General features: G+C 40.0%; 1 protein-coding gene and 2 long non-coding RNA genes across 5 annotated transcripts in view; 1 reads left to right on the plus strand and 2 right to left on the minus strand.

Moving 5' to 3' along the window:
- erbin (erbb2 interacting protein) overlaps positions 1-24064 on the plus strand; it is a 56463-nt gene that overhangs the window by 6560 nt on the left and 25839 nt on the right. For all 3 annotated transcript variants that reach the window (XM_057818229.1, XM_057818231.1, XM_057818230.1), the window contains one exon: positions 23838-24032. In XM_057818229.1, the coding sequence (XP_057674212.1) occupies positions 23847-24032 (186 nt within the window). In that variant the 5' untranslated portion in view covers positions 23838-23846. The remainder of the gene's footprint in view (positions 1-23837; positions 24033-24064) is intronic.
- On the minus strand, positions 234-23920 carry LOC130905145 (uncharacterized). The gene is made up of 3 exons (XR_009061051.1): positions 23796-23920; positions 12825-13506; positions 234-5805 (listed from the first exon to the last, which is right to left on the minus strand). It is a non-coding gene; the product is annotated as an uncharacterized LOC130905145 (long non-coding RNA).
- On the minus strand, positions 14028-19995 carry LOC130905146 (uncharacterized). The gene is made up of 2 exons (XR_009061052.1): positions 19542-19995; positions 14028-17007 (listed from the first exon to the last, which is right to left on the minus strand). It is a non-coding gene; the product is annotated as an uncharacterized LOC130905146 (long non-coding RNA).

Genomic DNA, 24064 nt, shown 5'->3' on the forward strand with positions numbered 1-24064 from the left:
AGCTGACATTTTTAACGATAAAGTCTCTTGGTAAATTGGGAGACGGTAATGTAAATGTAGTGTGTTGAAGGTGTCCCGTAAAATGCGGACCGGATTTTAGGGAAACCGAAGCAAAAACTGGAATGGATTATGTAAATCGGTGCGCTGGAAAACCCAGACCGGACTTTTAAAAAAAAAACTGGATCGGAAGTCTGGATCGGAATTTTTCCCGTGTTCCGATCCGATACCGATGTGCATTTTTTTGCCCATATCGGCGTCCGATCCGATCGGGACATCGCTAGTTTATATTCATTTCTGAACCTCTCGATTGTTTTTTGAATTATATGAACTTTCAATCAACTATGAATTTCTCACAGGGCTATTTTTAACTTGTATATAAATATCAGTCTTTGAACCTGAATATAATGAAGTTTCTTTCCACAGAAGTGCACTTTCACAAAGATGTTTATGTTTCAAAAGTTCATGGAGAAAACATTTACACATATTATTTTGCCATCTTTTTGAGTGTCTTATGCTGCAGGCATTTTTACATGTTATTGAGCTCCAACTAAAGGGCTAATCTGGTGCAGAATATCAAACAAACAAAAAAGAAGTTGTAAAACCCAGTCCAGACTAGCAACGGGTACAGTACACAATCAGAAAGTTTTTTGAGGAAAATGATCATATCTGCCTTCTCAGGCGGTAAGCATGAGCGTTCTGGACAGATAGTGTCTCCTGCAGTGGAGAACACACGTTCACTGGGTGTAGATGAAGATTGAACGCATAAATATGAGAAAGCAAGAAAAAGGTAGCAGCTACACACTTCTAAAACAATTGCCGATTCTAAAACAAAAGATGCTTTTACTAGAGTTGATTTAAATGGAGGCAGCAACCCGCTACGTAAAGTACGTAGCTGCTTATAATAATACCACTTATTCTCGTACTATTCCGTCCGTCCGTCCATCCATCCATCCACCCACCCACAGTAATCTACTATATTATATAATACCACTATCAAAGGGGAAAACAAGCTATTTCTAAATGGAAAAATAACCATTTTTATTTTTGCACTGTCCGTAAAAATTATGAGAAAAGTTTCGGTGCAACAGTTCTGTAAAAAATAGAGCGACACTCTTTGCAACATTTTTGTCTTAAGTCATTGCCTGCCACTGACAAAGGTAGAAGTCGAATGGCGTACCGCACGCTACACGTCACTTCCGTCATTAATATTCATGACGTTAGCAACTGTTGCTAAGGGGGACACACGCTACCGTTTGTTTCCATTAGTAAATGAATGGAAATAGTGTACGAAGGAGATGTTTACAGAGCTAAACCTACCAATTCTGTCAGAAAATGATGTTCCTGGTGCCAAATTAACAGGTAAAAGTGTGGAACAACATACAAATGCTCAGTTAAAGAGATGGCTTGAGTGTCGAGGGCCGAAAAAGAGCTGAGCTGATCCACGTCTTTTTCCTTACGCCACTGACAATGACGTTCCCCTGTTTCAACAAGCTATCTTTTATCCCCATATGCCCTGTCTTTCATGTATATTATATCCTCTGATTGTCTTGCATCTCTGACTGTTCTTGGGGGTAATTTATATTGTGAGTTTTGTGTAGCGATCGCAAATTCTACTCAGTGACAGCCAACGAACACTTTTAATTTTTTCATCAATAGTAAATCTTAATTCTGTTAATTTAATTACACTTCCCACTAGGAGTGGGAACCTCTTGGTCCCTGACGATACGATACGATTTGCGATACAAAGCTCACGATAACGATGATCTGACGATTTGGCGATACAACGATTATCGATACGTTGGTCAGGAAATCATTCTAAAATATTCTACAAAGAACTTATACAGAAAAACAAGCTTCTGCGAGGGTTTATCACTAGTAGACGTCGACGAGTAGACAGCCAATGAACATTCGTTCATTCGCTGCCATCCCTCCCACTTCAAACGGATTGAACGTCTATGGCCGTCAGTGGCAGCCAATGTCAGGCAATGAGGTAATTTTGGGCCATTTAAGATCATTTACCTGTTGATTTTCAGTTACTTCCTGTTGATTTTGGTGTATTTTATGGGTCACTTCCTGTTTATTTCGAGTTACAGAAAAGGAAGTGACCTGTTTATTTTGAGTTACAGAACAGGAAGTGACCTGGGAATCACCCACATGAATTGGCAGTGACTCAAACTCAACAGGAAAATGGAAATTACCTGTAAATTCGCTAAAATGAATAGCAAGTGAGCTGTAAATGCCCCGAAAATCGCACCCAGGGTACCCGCAGGTTATTAAAAGTATTAAAAAAGCATTGAATTTAGTTTTCCATTATTAAAGGTATTAAAAGTATGAAATTAGCGGTAGTAATTCTGGAATTTTTTCACCGTGGTCTTAATTTTCAAGAACATCTCAGAGCAACGTAAATTATATCCGTGACGAAGTTTTTTTTTTTTTTTTTTTTTTTTTTTTTAAAATCTATAACGAAGATGACTCATATAATTTTTACGATTCACTGCACTACAAATTGAAATGCAACTCGTGCGTGCCAAACCACCACAACCGGCAAAACGGAGAATCCATCCACCTCTGCATCGGGAATGCGTTGGTTTGTCGGTGGAACGAAAACCCTGCAGGCAGAAGTATTGTGGATTCTGAACACCAAAACAGACCACCATTCATATACTTCAAATGAGTCCATTGGTGATCTGTTTCGGATATTACGTCATTTTTGGTCGGCATCGGCTGTCACAATGTTGGTCATATTACGTTTTGTTCCAGAGGGAGCGTTCCCAATGTCTTTTAACTGTCTTTTGTAACGAATTTTCAGTTGGCAGAAAAAAACGCGCATTTTCTTAATGTTTAAATAGTCTGCATATTTTTATGACCATTATAAATGCATTCACACAATGAAATAACGCTGGAAAAGTTTGTTAAACATAATGTTGCTCAAATCGATTTTTTTTTCCGGAGGGAGCATTCCCGACTTCGTAACTGCAGCCAATTTAAGCTCATCAAGACTTTAAGATAGAGGTAAAATCGGGCCTAAAAAGTCCAGCCCGACCCAAACTGGTCCGCGGGTATTAAAGCCCGACCCGCGTTTTGTGTGATAACATTTGTGACTGTGTCTGCATAAAAGCCTGTCTTTTATAACGAATTCTCAGTTGGCAGAAAAAAACGCACATTTTCTTAATGTTTAAATAGACTACATATTTTTATGATCATTATAAATTTATTTACTCAACGAAATAACGCTGGAAAAGTTTGTTAAACATAAATAAACAGATTCGGTTTTGCGGACTCGCAGAGGGCAAGATTAAAAAGGGCGTATAGGCACGCTCTGGCTCTGCAATGACCATACAGTGCCTTCTTTTTTATCCAAATTATTTATTTTATAACAAGTATTCCTTAGTTTATCATTCATACATCGTTAATATATAGTTATTTGAAAAAGTAGCGAGAAAGAACCCTGGCTTGGCCCGTCGTAATAATTGACATTTTAATTTTGGTCATGTTTTCAGTTTAATATAGCTGTTTCCAGCTTGCTATGTTTATAATTGCGATGTTTGTTTACCGCTTTTCCTCTTACTGCGAAGAAGGAGTGCTTTCACGCACGCTGCTTCCCATGTCTGTCGACACGGGAAATTGTTTTCACACACAACTGCTGCACGGTTAAGTCCTGCGATATTCCCGTTGTTTTGGAATACGTGATAAGGGCTCAAGTTACATCCAGATACTTTAGGTTGCAGTTTATGGGTCATGCGAAGGCAGTGGACCTGCTTAAACATTTCGGTTTGCCTTTCGAATGACTGTGAATTTCGCCGTTTAAACTCAAGAGTTAGCCATGTTCACTAGGGTCTTGGCAGGTGCACTAGTGGCTAGCCTGTTTCAGAAGATGGCTGGTCTGAGTCCTGTCCTCCTCCTCTTTTTGTCCATAATTTCTGTGTGCGTGTGTGTGTTAAAAAAAAATTCGGACACTTTGTAATGTTACCTTAAATAAGTTTTAATTGTATCTTCAATATATGTGTATTCTTTTGTCAAACACACTTAGTAATTGAGGTTAAATTTGACGTTCAGTGCTTTATTTATTTAATATGATTCAATATGATCTAAATAATGGGTGCGAGAAAAGTATTAATTTTCAGTTGAAATGGCAGTAAAAAAGGTCTTAAAAGTCTTGAATTTAGATTTATCAATCCTGGGGGGACCCTGGGACCGAATGACTGTGAATGCTCTGGTTTTGAATGAACGAACGTTTCCCAGCCTAAATGGATTGGGCGTCGAGCACAGTCAATGGCACCCGTAGAGTTAACTGAGACACTAACATGTTGGAAGATTTTGGTAGCAACTTGACAGTTCCTTTTTTTAAATTTATTTTTATTTATTTATTTTTTTTATTATTGACACCTTTTTAAAACGATATCTCGATTCTTGACAGGAGCATATCGATAACCTTTTGGGATACAAAGTATCATGATATATCACCATGTCGATATTTTGTCACACCCCTACTTCCCACTTACTAAAGTTGTCTCTTTAAAACAGAAAAGGTAACAACGGTGGCAGTCAGATACCACTTTTTTTTCCCAGGTCATTCAATGTCAGACAGAAGCAGCACGGCAAAACGCTACGCTAAAAAAATAAGTAAAAATATCAAAATGACTTACCTCTTCGGGGGACGCTGTGGCAGGCAATGGGTCTGGATTGTCATTTGTAGGTGAATGACTTCCCCTTGCTGGCGTTAAACTGGTCTTTCGGACGCCGCACAAGCTGATTCATTGTTCACATATTTTCCTTTGAGTCTTTGGTTTCGGGAAACGTATGAAGAAAACATCTTTCATATTTGAATGGTCGTAATGTCTAGAGTTGTTTCTAGTTTGATCGGCATATTTGTTTTGGAAAGATTACCGGAGAAAACTAGCAGAAAAATAATGGTTTGTATGCGAGGGCGTGTTATAATGTCCCACTTCCGCTTTACGATGTGACGTCATGGTCTAAAAATAGCATTTGTGCGGTACGCTATTCAGTCGTCCTCTCCCAGTCACAATGAATTGTACGTCTAGCGCTCTCTATGGCAGCCGGTGAGTTAATATAGACATTATTCTAGTGGAAAATCTGGGTAGCAAAACCCTTATGTATTAGTATTTTTAAAACAATATATTCTTGGAGGAGTCATATTGATAATCTATCTGGTTACAAAGTAACGAGATATATCGCCATATTGATATATTTTCACACCTCTAGTGAGTAGTGACCGTTTAGTAGCTGGTGAGCAATAAGCTTCATTTGGTTGTGACAAGAAAACGTGTTCTGTTCTCACGTGATTTCAGCAAATTATGCGGATATGGGTGATTGTTTCACATACTGCGTGTCGGCTGTCAGTACAAACAGAATGGTCAGCGGATGATCACCATTGAATAAGTTATCCATCTGTGCTCTCACTTATCCTGTGACCGAGTAAAAGACCACTCCAGTCTTGATTCTCCCATAAAACAATCTCATCCAAGCATGGTTAAAGTGTTACTTTTGCTTTTCTGACATTTGCGGCAACTTCATAATGACCTACAAGTGAACCCATATACACGTAATCTGTAGAATTTGTAAGTATTTTTTGCATTTGCGATGTCAGGCGGCAAAAAGGAAGTGGAGCAGAAGCTGACTCGTGTTTGCGGCTGACTGGGGCGATGCGATGAATAAGGGTGAATGTTTCTCGCTCGCCGGCTTCTTTTGTCTTGTCCGAGGCCTGGCACTGTGGCGCCATTGTGCAGCTATCTGCTAGCGGCCTCTTGTTTGCTGGATAGCTGAGACGCCACCACCATGTTTCCGCTAGACAAACACAGAGATGTCATTTGAGGCAGTATTTTCAAAACCACGTGTTCAAGATATACGGCTGTCTCATGATGACAAAAACAATCAAGGTTTGGCGTGTACGTGATTTAAGGTCACTGTTCATTTCACTTTGAATCAGTAAGTGCAAAACAGAAAGCAACAAACTTCTCTTTTTAGAATTAAGTAGTTTCAAAATAATACAAAAACTGCAATATGGTAGAGAGTGGTTTAAGAATAATCTGATATTGACAGACTTGTGTATGATAACTCTGGCGTGAACACTGCATTAGGTGGTCTTTCATGTTTGTATAAATGCATACATTAGCTTCGGAAAAAACAAATGGATTAGGTCAACAAAAGATTTATATGAGAAGTAACTTCTATGTAATGTAAACTGAAAAAATATGTTACCATTGTTAATGATTGATTTGTCTTTAATGCTAAGAGAAACACAGTGATCCTTCGTTTTACGCGGTTAACAGGGACCAGAACCCGCCGCAATAGTTGAAAAACCGCGAAGTAGCACCCCCCACCCCCCATTTTTTATGTGTTCATTGTAGTTATTCAGATTTAGCATTAGAAAGAGATGCATAGTAGAGCTGAAACGAATACTCGAGCAATGTTACTCGAGTTTAAAAACTGATCCAAGTAATTTTCTTCACCTTGAGGAATCGTTTAATTTTGCCAGCTCTAAGCATCACGTTTTGCCCGGACTACGGGACAAGGTGCTGACGTCACTTGCGTAGAGGAAAAAGCAATTAAAAAAAAAAAAAAAAAACACTTATTGTAGCCGACAGCTGCCACAAACTACGCCGACAATGCTAAAAGCTCACCCGCATGATGCTAGTGTGGTAGCAGGTAGTGTCCGATACGTCTCATAGATGTCACATGCATTTAGAACTAGGTGCGAAATGACAGACTCGGCCGTGTCTGGGCAGCGTTAGTAAACAGCCGCCATCTTTAAGCAGTAGACTTCTCAGCGCTAATAAATATAACGTTACTGTCATTCGCTCACGTAACGTTAGCCCTTCGGAGGGCTAGGTTTCTATTGATTATGACCACTGTCGATGCGTGGCTAACGTGTATTACATACAGGCGTTAGTTAATGTGTAAAAACACAGCGCTGTAGAGTGATGAGGGTGTAAAATTAAAACATAAAGCTAACTGTCAGTTTTAGCTCAGTAGTCATTGCTGAATAAAACACCAAATAGCACTGGTCCCTAATGTGCTCCAATACAACAGGTATCATACATTTATTTTGAACACTGCAAAATCTCAAAATCCTATCAGTACATACAGTTTAGACTAACTTAAAACTTAACTAGAACTTAAAAATAGCTTGACATGGAAATTGAATGGAATGGAAATTCAATTGAAACACGTGGGGAAAACGCATAGCTTCCAAGTGATGTGTGTTATCAAGTGTAATTACATTTTTAGGTAAGAAATATGTTGTTGTTTTTAAATAAGATCTAGAAGTTTTTTGAGTGAAAGCAGTGAATTTTTTTTCTAGTCACATCTGAGAGGCTGTTTTCAACAATGTACATCGAAAATAAAGACATTGATTGACTAAAAATGGTTCAATATTGGATTAAATGTCTTTTTTTCTCATGTATATTTATAATTGCTCTTTACCTAAAAAAAATGTTTTATCCGATTACTCGATTAATCGATAGAATTTACAGTCGATTACTTGATTACTAAAATATTCGATAGCTGCAGCCCTAATACATATAAGACATGCTTTTTCACTTTTTTCCCCAAAGTATGATTAAAAAAAAATGTACATATATATTTTAATAAATGGTTTTTAAGCATGTCAAATGTAGTAATTCTAAGTTTTAAACATGTTACTGTCCCACAGAATTATTTTTAAACCAGAATAAAGTACTGTAGTATAAAAATGCTTGCTTTTATTAAATGCGTTATTCAATAAGTCCACTCAAACTGCTCACTTACACACATTTAGTTGCCGCAGCATCTGTTTAACAAGTTAAATGGTGTTTGACGCATGCGGCACTCTGCGGGTCTGGCGAGATCAGACCCAGACATCTCTCAAAACCTTTAACTTTCATAAACTGCAGTGCACGGGCTGACGAACAAAGAGCAGGGAGAGGGAAGGAAGGAGCGAGAGTGAGACTATGCAATCGGCTCGGGACAGCTCATCTGTATTTTTCTTTTTTAAAATTTTTTATGTATTTATTTATTTAAAATAAAATCCCCGATGGACTGAGGGTGCAAAGTTTGAAGCACGAAGTAGCGAGGGATCACTGTACAGTACTTTAATGTTACCTTACAAATAAATGTTTGTTGTTTGCAAAAATTCATTAAAGTTCTATTTAATTGAGACATCTAAATATTTTCCATATTCCTTTTTTAAGATCATGTTGTTACATGATACATTAGTTAGCACTAACTCGCGATATGCAATAACTCAATTTGTATCGCACGGTAAATACAAATGAGGGCGGTAATTGTCCCGGCTGTGCCTTATTGCCACGTGCGTGCGTGCATACATTTGTGCATGCCTGTGCTGCGTGCACTCGGCACACATGCGTGTTGATTGCCTATGAGACTCCAGTTCCTTTCACAGATGGTTACTGGTCATCAACGCGCCATAGAATTAAAGTTCAGACATATAAAATAAGGAAACGCATCCATATCAAACATAGTAAAACACTAGTATTGCTACATTGAGGCTATTGGAAAATGACAATGTACTAACCACTTTAGCCTGCTATAAAACATTGGCAGTCTTCTCCAATACGCAAAATTGCAGTTAAAAGTTGAAACTTCAAACATGAAAAATCGCTGGTTTACAGCATTCGCAAATGATGTGAAAAAAAAAAAAATCTATTACTGACACTACATGCATGACGGAAAGAGAAGTGCACTTTTTTTTAATACAGAGTATAAAGCTTATGGTTAGCGGCTTAGCGAACATACTTCCGGTTAATATTTAAAAATAAAAGCATCTCATGTTCAACATGTAAACAAAGATTTCTGGACTTTATCTCACATACTTCAGAGTCTACACTAAGAATAGCTTTAAAATGACACCCATTATGACAAATCTGATTGGCAATGAATAATATGGCTTCAAATTTGCGAGCATGCGCACTTTGCAGGACATGATGACATTCCTTTTGGATCAAATAAACACTTTTGATGGGCTCTAATTGGTAGAGAACAAAAACGGGGTTGGGTTCAACACCTATTTCGCATTCTGCACTTAGCTAGCTTCAAATGACTCGTTATGCATTTTTTATTTATTTTTTTAATTTAATTTTTTAAATATTAATGTTATTGTAGTTTGTGTTTCATTTAAGAATAACGATTTATTGCATTTGAATTGGTGATTTGTATCGATGTATTGTCACTACATTAGTGGTTGAATTGGTAAAAAAAAAAAAGACATTAATATCGCATATCGTCAATAATTTATTAGACAATATATCACCTACTAAAATTTGTTTTCGCAACAGGCCTAGTTAGCACATTAGCCTCATACTTTTGAGACTGAAGTCCAACCTTAAAATCTTTCATGGTCTTTCCACATTCAAAGAGCAGACTTGTTAGCTTTCTCAGTCTCAAAATGTTCACTAATTGTGACCATCTTGATTATCTATTATGTGTGATTGACTGGCGGCCAGGATGTAGCCCAGCTCTTGGCAATAATCAGATGGCATACACTCTAGCTCACCAATGACCCAAATGAGACAGGATTCACATTGACCTACTGCCTTAAGCATGTCTCCAGTTGAAAGTCCAATGGTCAAAGGCTGAACCACAATGTATTTATTTGTGAAGCACACATTTTTCTAGGATATGGGTTAGTTTTACTACCATATAAGAACTTTGCCCTAAATATTATGGCGTAATCTTGGTACATGTTCTGTTAAACATTTAATATGTATTTTTTTTGTTCTCATATGCAGTGTTGTTGCTGCTTGTTCTGTTACCTGCCGTCCACCAACTGCCCACGCGCTTGAGTCCTAAATGACAAAGTACTTCAATTTGTATATTCAGTTTTTCATTTGTCGCCTAAATTACAAGGGCTGTATCGTACGGAACATTCTGTATGGTACACGTTTCATCTGTGTAGAGCAGACCTCTACCAAGGCCTAATAATCCTCCAATCCACTAGGTGGCAGTAATTATAAAATCACACAGTAAGCTATTCGGAGACTGCTCTATTTTCGTTACGGTCCCACTAGATACCATTGCAGTCAGACTCTAAAATATAAATCGAATAAACTGTAACATTACCCTTCTGTTGTTTTCCGTGACACCTAATATTTGCGTTACCAACCACTGAAATGCTGTCAATTTGCCTTGATAAGCCAATGCTAAAACCTTGCTAAAGGTAAATATTGAGCATTCAGTCTCATGATGCAGTTACACTTCAGTTCTCACGGAAGTAAGTGACGGTGTCCAAGGTGACAGGAAGGGCCTCACCTTGTTGCGCCTGAGGCCACCAGATATGAGTCACCTGCCAAACGAGCTTTCACATCACCTGGCACCTATTTTCGGCTTACGGGGGTCAAAAATAGCTATCGCCTTAAAATAATTGCCTCATATGTCAATGTCATAGTCTTGGGTAAAGTTTAGTAGATTGAATCAAAGTTTATTATTACATTTGCCCATCCTGACTGGGTGGTGGCTCATACAGTCAATCAAAGCTGTCTGAAATTCGGCCACCTTCTGATTTTTTTTCTCCTCCAATTTAGAATCCCTTCAATTAGGAAATATGGTAATAGATTGAATCAGTTCCCAAGCCAAATGGTTAGTATCATGAAAATAATTACAGGTCCGCAGTCCCCAGGTTATGAATGAGTTCTGTTCCTAGGCTAGCGATGTAACCCGAATTTCCACGTAAGTCGGAATTAACCCTTTAAGTACCCCAAGATACCCCCTGAGTCTCAAAATAACTGTCCAATAACATGTATTATATTTCATATTAATAAGATAAAGTAAAAAAACAAGATACTGTGAGGTACGTTGTGTTAAATGCCGTTTTATTCAATGATTATTCAGCCTTTAAAAAAACAAATCTTGGGGCTTTACTGGTGAGTGAGTCAACTTGCTGAGAGAAAAGGGTGCTGTGGAAAGAGTAGATTGGTGAAAGAGGGGGAATGGCCACTCAAGTCGCCAGCTTCCACTTTGTTAACGCGAGCCCGCTGTCCGAACTAAAAAAAAAAAAAAAAACGGCTCGGGACTCGTAAGGGGAGTCCTTGCCAGGGGGAAGCAGCAGCAGCGTGAGAACAAGGAAGTGGGACTTGACGCCGTCAGGAACTGCAGCATGGCGGCGACGCTGCTGGGGGAGGAGGGGATCTTGACATGGCAAGAACTAGGTAAAAAAAAAAAAGGACTGGCGACAGAATGGAGGATGAGACTGCGGCCTAAACACAGGCTATGTTTTCATTGTATTTCGTAATTCTCGAGCTAAAAATACATTTCCGTAGCATCAAACTTATTTGTCACGAATCAGTCCACATTCAGTATATTTACTGTTACTTTAGCCATGCATGAACATCGGGGGGTAGAGATGTCACAATATATTCTGGTTCACTTTAGGGCCTCTTTTACCAATGTTGTGGACTTGGCTTCCACAATTTTACTCCCCCTCCCTTTCTTTTTTCTGTTATTTTAATTGTCCGTGACAACTGGCCTCTTTGCAGCGCTAATGCTAGCTTCCCTGTACAAATGAATCCCAGAGGCTCATACTTAATGTGAGCTCATATTTAATTAACAACTTACAGACGGTGCAGAGGCTTTTCTATATATAACCATCAGGTCTGCCTTGCCCGCTTGAATCTTTTCTCATGAATCCAGGTGGGTACTTTTTTGCATCACAACTAATTATCCTGCCTTCCTTGTGTATATTGCTTGTTGGTTTTGAAGCCTAAAAAATGTCTCAAACTTAAATTTTGAGCGAAAGTTGGTGTTTTTTAAATAATGCACGACACAATGTTTTGTTTTGAAGGTGACACAAAAAATGGTGCTGTCCTTAAGTTTATAAGTTTATAAAATGCCACAATTCGTCCAGAACAGTTTTTGAAAATGAATAAAATAGTCTTAAGGTTAGGATGTAAATTTTGTCGGGGGATATTCTTGAAAAAAAGATTGTTTTCGGGTGTTGTTCTACTGTTCCTCTGTACCACCAGGGCAGTAGACAGGAACTGAGGTGCGTGGACATTACGCAATGGTCTGTAAACACGCGGACCTGCTCAACCTGCCGCTGCCACTGTTTGCTCAACGCAAGCGCAAAGATGAGCAGTGTCACTGAATAGTCTTTCATCTTTGCCTCTTGTTAGAATAATCTGTGTTGAAAGAAACCAAATAATAGCTACATACTGTTGCTGCTGTTGCAGTCGATGTCAGCCATCATGTGGGCAGGAAGTGGCTTTTCACAATCTTTTTAGTATGCTTACGTGCGTCACTTGCCCCCCCCCCCCCCCCCCCCCCCGTTTTAAATATGGCATATCATGCATTTGTGACTTTTTTTAAATGCTCATGGACAAATTGTTGGGTCTGCAGAGAGCCTACTTAGGGTTACAATCAAGTACAGTAGATTCTTGGTTATCTATGGTCTTGACATATGACAATTTGTGGTTACGACTGGCGCGAAATGAGCTAGTTTGGTTACTCTCACTTAGCACTTTGTTTTTCATCCCATCTTTTTAAATTTACAATGCATTCTGATTCATTTTTAAAAAATCAGGTTAGTTTGCCAGGCATCTTTTGAATCGGTTTTAAATTTTAAATGAAATAAATTTGGATTATATTGGAAGAAAAGACTGTCCTCCCACCTTGGGCCTAAATGCACCTAGAGATATTATTCATTAGTGAAATTTTGGTCTCCAATTCTAAGTGAATAAAAATGTAGACAAAAATGGGAAATGGGCCTTAAGATGCACGTCCTCTCAAATAAACCCATATTTGTGTGTGTAGGCTACACATGTACTCGTGTGTTAAGATGCCACTTTGTCTTGTCCACAGATCAGATTACTCACCTTCATTTGTGGCCAAACGTTGAGAAAACAATCAGGCTTTTTGTTTTGCAGCGTCACGTGAGACTGGTGAGAGGCTCACTGGAACACAGCGTGAAACTGGAACTTCAGGTTCTAGTCTTCTAAAGCCCCTACCACCGCCCCACCTTCCCAGATACCAGCTTTTCAGTTCCGGTTCAACTCAAGCGTGCAGTCTCTGTTATGTTTTCATGTAGAGTTAAAAATAAGAAATTGAGTAACTTCATCTGTTACCTGTATAACAGGGCTGGTCTGACAAAGCTTTTATCCCTCATAGGAAATAATGTGCAGTAATTTGCATCTCCATCTTGATGGATACATGTCCATAGTCCAAATGGATTTGAGGTCTATTGTCGTCAATAGGAATGAAACAATCATTCAACTTGAAAGAATAGCTGCAGGGCCCGGGTGAGCTGGCTCCACATATGGCGGTATAATCACTCCTCCTGCATGACATGATTGACAGCAGACATCAGACAGAAGCTTCTGCGGTGTTTGTTGGCATTTCGCACTGAGTTGAGTACATGTCATCGGCAGCAAGCAGCTTGCGTTATTAATAGCGAGCAGCTCTGGATGTGACAATGTGATTAGCGAGGGGTGGCCCTTGCTTCCTCAAAGCAGCTTTTCATCCAGATTGTTATGGCGTTCCCAGGATTGCCTGCTACATCTGAAACATATTTTGGCGGAGATTACAGACAGTACCAGACGGGAAATAAACGCTGCCAGACGGCTCTGCCTGGCATCCCATGATGCAAGAAGAACGACCATTTGGGCAGCCCAGCTGACATTTTCAACATCAACGCTAAAGCGCTTTTAAATAGAATAGAATAAAATAGAAAGCCTTTCTTCATTGTCATTATACATTTGTTTTGAAACAATTCTGATACTGCTTATGATCAATCACAGTATCAATGCAAATGAATAGTAGCGAGGTTTATACTCAATCACCAGGCTACAATGGGTTAACTGGTCTGTTATATCCACTCAGACAAGTATTCTTTGAGTAGACACTGCTTATAATCAAATACAGTATCACAATGGGTAGTAGACACTGCTTATAATCAATTACAGTATCACAATTGTTAAGCCTATCACAGTTAATAATCAATTACTGTAATAATATGGCCTATATAGGATCGTGGAGAATCGGCAACTTACATGGACAACAAACAATAACACTTCACTGCGTTAAACAAGCGGCACATTTTATTTAACCCACAGTATAAAGTGTACAAGCAAGCAAGCAACAAATGTATTTCAGCTCATAGATTACATGCAATAACATAAATCTCATTACCGTGTGCTGGAAGGACGGAGAGCCGGGCGTCCTCAGTAATAGTGAGCGAAGAAATACCAAGGCTGGGCGACCGCGCGTAATCCCACAGCGGACTCTAATTGTACTTGTCGCCATCGCTTCTTTATAGCAAGTACCGCGCCTCGTAACTTCCCCTCCCGTTCGAGTTTCACACGGCTTCTGAGAATGTTTGGATCTCCCTTAGACGTTTCGCACGGCCTACGGCCTTCGAGAATCCTTACTCCCTTTCAGGCTGTACCTTGCAGCTTGATAAGGTTGAATAACACATTCCCTTCACACGGTTTGACGAGAAAACATGTTATGTTCACTATTTTGCGGAGTCAGCTTGATAGGTTGAATAACACATTCCCTTCACACGGTTTGACGAGAAAACATGTTACGTTCACTATTTTGCGGAGTCAGCTTGATAGGTTGAAAGCAACACATTCCAATATTCCCCTTCATTCCACTCCTGGTGCTTTCAACCACATCAAGCCGAGTCCTGATTAATTAATTAGGCCTTGTGCAAACTTAACACATTCCGATTTATGTTACCTTGCAGCTTGATGTTAGTTGATGAGGTTAAAAACAACATTACATTCCACTCCTGGTATTTTAAACCAAATCAACTCTAATTTATTAATAAATTAGCATAAACAAATGAATGATGGTCGGTTACACCGCGGCTATAAGCATATTTACACGGTCAGGGTGTCGCTCTATACGGCGATAAAAGAATCCACCCCTCATATCTTGGTAGTCCAGGATATGCCCTCCTTCTTCAGTAGTTATAGTTACTACGCATGCATCTACCCCGTCTAAGTCTATTGTTTCTACCAGTACCCTCATAATTCTAACTGATGAAATATTTTCCGGGCAACCTGGTCCTCTAGACGTTTGACATAGCAACAAATTCCAATATTACATAGCGTAGTTAAAGCAATAGCGATTAAGACTAAAATCATTGGTGGAAGCAGCGTTACTCTAGCAGTTTGTGATAATCCTGTAAATATGTCCCACCAATGATGAGCAGATTGTTGCTGAATAATTTTAGCAGCATGCAAAATTTCTCCTTTAGCCATTAATGTTGATACCATCAGCTGGGAAACATTGGACGCATGTGTTAATCAATTTCTTTATCTCAGTGGATTGTTCCAATGCGCATTTGAAACGCTCCAAAGAGATTTGCCATGGTGTATGTAACACTTCCCATTACACAGCCGTAAACCGGCTAGCAACTGTGTAATTTGTCAACCAATACGTCCCGTTTCCCCACTGAAAGAAACGAACATTACATAGGCATCCTACAAATGGAACCGTTGGCAACATGGAGTGATTTTGGGCAGTGGCCACACAAAGGGTATGTGGTCCCACCTGCCACAAAATGTCCCTACTCGGTTCCCTTGACCAATCGCATAAGGCGAAGTCTACTTTTGTTAAGCAAGGATTAACAAATTCGTGATGCAATTTACAAGCTAGTCCTTTATCTGTGTTCTCGCAAAGATCGGTATTAAAGGTTTGGTTCGTTCCCGAATTAAACCATTCACCTTCTATATGCAAAAACCAATAGCCTAGTTCAGTTATTACGGGTAATACCTGGAATTTACATACGGTAACGTTTGAGGTTACTGTGTATTGTGTCCAAAATCCCCTACATTCGGTCGTATTACAAATCGTATATTCCGAATGTAACTGTAACCATAACTCAGAGGATATATTCCAAACACTTCGCCACTCCCGGTAATTCCCTGTAGTCATCATTCGTACAAAACGCTCTTTTTGCGCCTGTGCATGTAAGTGTTGTATACTACATATGATCCAGTTTAGCTGTTTAGTTACGTTGGTTAACACTTCACTAGTGGCGTTCCACATGTTTAATTCCCTTTTAAATACATTTCTTTTTGTCCCACGATTGAATAAGGAAGCCACATTCCTACTTTTAGTAAGGCATCATGAGTTCCCTGTCTGGTCCCAGCTAATTTATATCGTGTTACTTCATTATCCACGGTATTAGATATCCCCAATAACGTTCCCGTTCCCCCTAACAATGTGTCATACCATTCTCTCTTCCTCCGAGCACACGATGGAAAAACAGGGAATACAACTTTCCAGTGCATTTTCGTAGACATGTATCAATTATAGGTGTTAATACTTCTTGTGTTGCATCCCACATCCCTTTATCCCATGACAATTGTGCTAAGAATAAACACGCCGCTTCATGAGGCGCGATAGATGTGGGCATCCAAAGCCCTACGGTCTTGTGCGCAATGTCACTTCCGGTGTTAGACAACATAGTTCTGGTGACTTCTCCATCAATCGTGTTAGAGATGCTTAACACTGTTCCGGTTCCACCCAGAAGGGTGTCGTACCCTGCACGCTGTTTCCGTGCGGCACATGTGGGGAAAGGGGGAAACAAGACGATCCAGTGAATCTCCGTGTGCGTTTTCTTCAATCTGGGGACAAAGGGGGCAAACAAGGGGGCAAAGGGACCAGAAGGGGGATCCAAAGGAACAGGAGCAATTCATCCGATCCCTCGAACTTCCGTGCTGTTCGAGATCCATAGGTCAGACGTGACCTCGGTCATCCACTCAGTGCCATTGCGTGAGTGACACGTTTTGTTGTCGAGATGCCACAGACCGACCGACAGGTGTTTCAGACGTGACCGTGATGAGGCATCCTGCAGCCACCATGGGAGCCCTGCGAACCCTTCCTGTATTGTTGACTCCTGGGGTGCAGGGGGGGGGGTCCAGAGGAGCAGGGACGACCTTCCTTGGACACCGGACTCCCCGAGCGTCCTCCACCATGCAGAGCCGTAGCGATCTCCCAGTAGATGTCCCAATAAACCGCCTCCACATCACATTATCAATTGTCAGGCTGGAAGAAGCAGAAGAGATTTCAAACGCTTCGGACCAGACACATTTTTGTATCAATTTTTCCCGTCAGATTTCACAATAAACGGTTCTGAAGTCAAATTGTATATTACAACCCCCAATTCGCCTTGATAATCAGCATCAATAACCCCCAGCAAGTATAGTTACCCCTTTAAGTGACAATCCAGATCTAGGTAAACCCGGAGTAGCTCGAACAGGTAACTCGGCGGTTTCTGCAATCTTATAAGTTGTCCTGTATGTCTTCCACTCACATTCCCTGGCTAAATGTACCCTTTGATGGCACAAAAAGCACCTTCTTTCTAACATCGCAAAGTCAAAATCGTTATAATTATTTCCACTTGGCGAAGCGCCAATATTCACTTCTCTCTTCAGATTGTTCAATTCCGTCTTTTGTAATTTCCTGTAATTACATACATTATAAATTTTGCCATGGTCACTCATTACAAAATTGGCCACTATTCCACGTGACGACAAAATCTAGAATTGTCTATTAGCCACTGACATCACAGCCGAACAAAGACAGCCAAATTCCATCAGCATGCGATCCAAAAGCCGTAAGCCTAGACAATATTTCGTATCTTCAAAATTCCTTAAGAAAAAATTTCAAATTCAAATTATCAATAAAGCAACTCATGACAGTCAAATTCAAGTTGTCAATAAAGCAACTCATGACAGTGTTCAAGTTACCAATAAAGCAACTCATGACAGTAAGTGTACATTATTAACCCTTAAGTTGCCAATACCACACCTCAACTGTTACAGCCGCATCAAGGTGAATAATCACTTTATCACTGTTCCCATTAACATAATTTGTCAACACTATCAATAATCCTTGTTGTTTTGAACTTCTGGGCGGGAACTGGAATACCGTCATCTGTTGATCAGGCAGATGCTGGCATGCAGCTGTCCCCACCCTCAGTCATATTCGATTAATCAGTTAATCAAATGTCTAAACACAGTTTAATCCATGAGCTTGTTGATAATTAAATTAATTACCCTTAACATTCTATAAGTTTCAATGGAGCTCAACAATCTATTCTCATCTCTAATGAAATTCCATTTCAAAATCATTTTTGTTTTACCTGTTTTCCCAATTTGTTTCTCAATTTTATCCTAAATAATATAAGGAAAAGGCTGGAATATTCCCAGCTGCAATTACAACCTCCCCTTATAATCAATTTGGGCAAAAACCCAGCGAATGCCGTCGAGGACCCCATGTTGCAAATAGGGGCCACCGAAGGGCCGCACTCCTCATGTTGAAAAACGTTCCCTTCTTCCCATTTTGCGCAGTAAACGGTCAGCTATTCACACACGATCCCACGCAAAAAATCATAATCAGTCACGCGACAATAACTACAATTATACACACACAATAAACGTTCAACTATCACACATGAGCCTCGCAAAAAAAGAATCATGACGCGACGCAGCCTCACGTTCAGTCACACAATAACAACCATCCCCAATGGCTTATCATACAGGACAGCACAATTTCAAATACAAATCAGAATTACCGTACATTCTACCAGTGGCTCACACCAGACCAAACATAAAAAACATACAATTTGAGGTCAATGACGAACTAACTGTCAACACAGATCCACAGAAATTCCTATTTATCTGACGTCATGTGTAGTACAATCCCCTAACGAATCCACGTATCGGGACGATCATCGCATCCGCGCAAACACGACGCAATTCCATTCCACAGTTCTTTTTCCCAACGAGGAGTTACGATCTTTCCATGCTTCTGCACAAATCCACATCATTTTTCGTACACCCCCTAAAGGCGCTCTTTTTCGGACCACAACCTGAGTCAGTAAATCTTTGACTGACGTCGGGCTGGCCCCTGTTGTCATGTTAACCCACGGACCAGGGCGTCCCCCATTCCGCGTTAACAATTTCCCAATTTCTCTATACTCATGACTGTCCCACCCCGGCACTCCCGAGACGCAGTCAGCAGAATTCCCAATTTCTCTATACTCATGACTGTCCCACCCCGGCATCCCCGAGACGCAGTCAGCAAAACCCCCTTCGGGTTCATCCAAAGTTTTACTTTTACTCAAACAACAAGCCATGTCCAAGTCGCAGTTCTCCGTAAATCCTGTCCACCGTGACGCCAAAATTGTTTTGAAACAATTCTGATACTGCTTATGATCAATCACAGTATCAATGCAAATGAATAGTAGCGAGGTTTATACTCAATCACCAGGCTACAATGGGTTAACTGGTCTGTTATATCCACTCAGACAAGTATTCTTTGAGTAGACACTGCTTATAATCAATTACAGTATCACAATTGTTAAGCCTATCACAGTTAATAATCAATTACTGTAATAATATGGCCTATATAGGATCGTGGAGAATCGGCAACTTACATGGACAACAAACAATAACACTTCACTGCGTTAAACAAGCGGCACATTTTATTTAACCCACAGTATAAAGTGTACAAGCAAGCAAGCAACAAATGTATTTCAGCTCATAGATTACATGCAATAACATAAATCTCATTACCGTGTGCTGGAAGGACGGAGAGCCGGGCGTCCTCAGTAATAGTGAGCGAAGAAATACCAAGGCTGGGCGACCGCGCGTAATCCCACAGCGGACTCTAATTGTACTTGTCGCCATCGCTTCTTTATAGCAAGTACCGCGCCTCGTAACTTCCCCTCCCGTTCGAGTTTCACACGGCTTCTGAGAATGTTTGGATCTCCCTTAGACGTTTCGCACGGCCTACGGCCTTCGAGAATCCTTACTCCCTTTCAGGCTGTACCTTGCAGCTTGATAAGGTTGAATAACACATTCCCTTCACACGGTTTGACGAGAAAACATGTTATGTTCACTATTTTGCTGAGTCAGCTTGATAGGTTGAATAACACATTCCCTTCACACGGTTTGACGAGAAAACATGTTATGTTCACTATTTTGCGGAGTCAGCTTGATAGGTTGAAAGCAACACATTCCAATATTCCCCTTCAACATTGTACAACGATATTTAAAATTAACGTGCACCAGGTAAAAAAAAGTACAATAATGCTTAAATAAAAACATGTCAATTGATAAAATGCTAACCTTTTCACCTAAATTAATAAAAAAAGGTCTTTGGTTGGTTAACAAGGATACAGCATGCCTTGTAGTCGGGTACTATTTTGTCAGGTCTAGGAGTCGAATACAAGTTTAAATCAGAGTCTGGCACGTAATCATTTTGAATTGATAAAATGCAAACATTTCAAGTGTTGGCATTACAACAAATAGCAATATAACATAGTAGATCAAGTTTGAGCATCGATCTGCATCCGGATTTAATATCTTGCACTCAAGTGAAGTACTAGTTCTAAGAATTTGTAGAATGGTAAGATAATGAGACATTACTTTGAGCAAAATGTGGTGCTCCTAATTCAAACTCCAACAACCAAGAGACATTCCATTTGACTTTTCCAAGGTCTGACATCTGACATTTCTGACTTTTTTTCTGGGATGCGGCAATGGTTTCCATGGCAATAGCCTTGACCCGGGAGGCGCTGACCAGAAAAATAAAGCGGGAATGTCGTTTTCATTCACTGCCACTGAGAGGAAGCCACGGGGCTCACTGCCAGACCTCGGGGCTAGCTGCCAGGACCGCAGCGCTCACATGGCCGCCATTCACAATCTTGACACGTGCGTGTAATAAGTAGGCCGGGGGAGGAAATCTCATGTCTGAAACTTATTGATTGTGCCGCCTTTAAAGAAAAAAAAGGCTATTACGATGCACTTCTGACAGACCGAGGATGTGCGAGTTCAGACAGCCTACATGTAGCTCACGCTGTCATTGGCACTAAGGCCAGGTACGCATGAAGATCTGTTACAGACCTAAAACATAACACTTTTGCTGTATTGCTCAGAACAGATTGTTACCCCTACAATCTCGAAACAAGTCATGTGAGGCAGAAATTTTGCATTATTACTCGTGATCTCTCGAAAACGGACACTTACAGTCATGTGAAAAAATTAGGACACCTCATTAAATATTCAGTTCTTTATTAAGAAATGTTCACATATCGATCTGATCTTGTTTTTCTGTCTCTCTGGAAAAGAAAGGGATTTAATTGCAGGTAAACAACAAAAATTAACATTGTTTTACTCATAAACCAAATATATCAACAAAAATGCATATTCTAACTGAGGAAAAAGTTAGGACACCCTACCACCTAATCGCTAGTGTTACCCACTTTGGCTGAAATAACTTCAGTAAGACGCTTTTTGTAGCCATCTACCAGTCTATGACATCAGTCTGAAGAAAGTTTGCCCCACTCTTCAACGCATAATACTTTCAGCTGTTAGATATTTAAGGGTTTTCTTGCCTGTACAGCTCGTTTCAAATCACCCCACACCATCTCAATGGGATTAAGATCTGGACTTTGACTCGGCCATTCCAGGACTCTCCATTTCTTCCTTTTCAGCCAGTCCTTGGTGGATTTACTGGTATGTTATGGGTCATTGTCATGTTGCAGGGTCCAGTTTCACGTCAGCATTAATTTTTTTCACTGATGATCTCACATGTTCCTCAAGCACCCTCCGATACACTATATAATTCTTGGTGGGTTCTATGATGGTGAGCTGGCCAGGTCCTGCTGTAACAAAGCATCCCCAAACCACTACACTTCCACCTCCATGCTTCATAGTTGGTATGAGGTTCTTTTCATGGAATGCTGTATTGGGTTTACGCCAAACATATCCTCTGTTCTGCTGTCCAAATAATTAAATTTTAGATTCATCTGTTCAAAGAACATTATTCCAGAAGTCCTGGTCTTTGTCTACATTCACTCTGGCAAACTTCAGTCTGGCCTTCATGTTCTTATTGGAGAGCAAGCATTTCCTCCTTGTACTCTTCCCATGAAAGTTAAACTCGTGAAGTCTCTCTCTGATTGTAGATGCATGCACTTTCACATCATAAGTAGCAAGAGCCTGCTGTAGGTCCCATGACAACATTTTAGGGTTGTTGGAGACTTCTTATAGCATCTTGCGGTCTGCTCTCAGGGTGAACTTGCTTGGACGGCCAAACTATTGTAGGCTATTTTCTGGACAGTGGAATGGCTGATTTTATATTCTTTTGAGTTGTTTTGAAATCCCTTTGCCAGACTCATAAGTGTCTACGATCTTCTTTCTGAAGGCCTCAGACCGCTCCTTTGATCTCACCATGGTGTTTTCTCTCACTTCAACAGTCAGGGGCACACCAAACTAAAAGTGAGGTTTAAATAAAGCAAGCCTTCTTCAAAACACCGGGTAATTATGTTCTAATAATATGCACCTGATGTGATACACTGGTGTGTGAATTTAGCCATTTTAAGTGGGATTGAATGTGGGGGTGTCTTAATTTATTCCTCAACAGAAAATTGCATTTATTTAAAATTACATTTTACAGAAATGTATTTTTTTTAAAATCATTTTTTCATTTCGAATTGTTTAGTTCTATTGGTTGAATCTCTCAAGATTGTTAAAATTGCTATTAAATATCCATATGACCAAATATGTTAAAAAACACACAGGCTTCCATATTGTGTCCAAATGTTTTTCACATGACTGTATACAATACAGTGTTTCTGAAAAAGAAGAGTGTGCTGTGACTGCTAAATTGGCAATGCTGTATAAAAGAATACTTGTTTGGAGAAATATTTATTGAGGCTTGGGCAGCCATTTACATTTTGCTCCACCCCAGACACGTGAAGACTTTTGCTTGTAAATATTCAACAATCAACACGTTCAATCCCTGTTATCGGGACAAATCCGCTTTTAACACACCTCAGAGCAAAGAATAACCAATCTTACAGGATAATCTTTTGAGACATAGGAAAGTCTGGCATTTGTCAACCAAATATTTTATAGATCGCTATGAGAAATGACTTCCACACGTTTGATAATGGAGGATGCTTCTTGGGTTGATGCTTTTAAATGTGACTACTATACTTTCAGGCAGTCTTGTGATCTATTTCAAACTGTTCACAGCTACACTTTCCACATGATTTTCCATGGCTTGCTAATAGTAGTTATCAAGCTAACACGATTATAAGAAAAAAATCTGTGGTTTGCGGCTCGGAATAAATTATTTTGTGAGTAATAATTACATTGACAAGTGTACATTACAAGAAGCAGATACTACACTATTTTTTGTGGTGACCCACAACTGAACTAAAATTATTTTTACTGTAGTTCTTGGACTGGATGACATGCTTGTGTGCATGTTTTATATGTACTAGTATATGCCAGCCATTTAAGGAGGTACCTCACCAGCTCTATCGACGCCCCCACACACATCTGCTGCTAAAAGACCAATGAATAATATCTTAATTTTAGACAGACACAATAACCTTTTGTTGGGGTTCTTATCATTGAAAGCATGGTGCCATGCTTGTGTGCGTGCCAGCATTCTCGACATGCTTTATCCAACAAAGCGACTCCTGTTAGACTGCATTCCGAATAAAACCTGCGGGTTGACCACACTGTCAAACCTGTACTATAGCCAAGAGTGTGCTTTTATACCTTTAAGGTGACATATTTAGTCAAGTGTCACTGATGAGTAAGAAGGTCCAAAATGGCCACATCAAGACATGTGTCAAAATAAAGGCCATTATCTAGGCTTTCTAGATGTGATGTTGTTTTGGGAATCTGAACTCATGATAATGCGAGCGACTTTTGACATAGAAAAGCCGAAAGTCATACAAATAAATAAATTACAAAACTCTTGGACTAAAAAAAAAAATCGAACATAAAATGTATCACTACCAATATTTTTACCTCTATGAACTCTTGCTAATCTCGTTTTGTTCCCTTCCGCAGTGCCTGAAGATGTCGAAGCGCAGCTTCTTCGTTCGCCTGGTGCCGTGCCGCTGCCTGCGGGGCGAGGAGGAGGCGGTGACGTCACTGGACTACTCCCACTGTAGCCTGGAGACGGTGCCCAAGGAGATCTTTAGCTTTGAGAAGACACTGCAGGAGCTTTTTCTTGATGCCAACCAGATTGAAGAGCTGCCTAAAGTGAGCTAGGCATGCTTTTACTTTGACTTTAA

Source organism: Corythoichthys intestinalis, chromosome 17 (assembly GCF_030265065.1).
Source record: "Corythoichthys intestinalis isolate RoL2023-P3 chromosome 17, ASM3026506v1, whole genome shotgun sequence".
Classification (NCBI taxonomy): Eukaryota; Metazoa; Chordata; class Actinopteri; order Syngnathiformes; family Syngnathidae; genus Corythoichthys; species Corythoichthys intestinalis.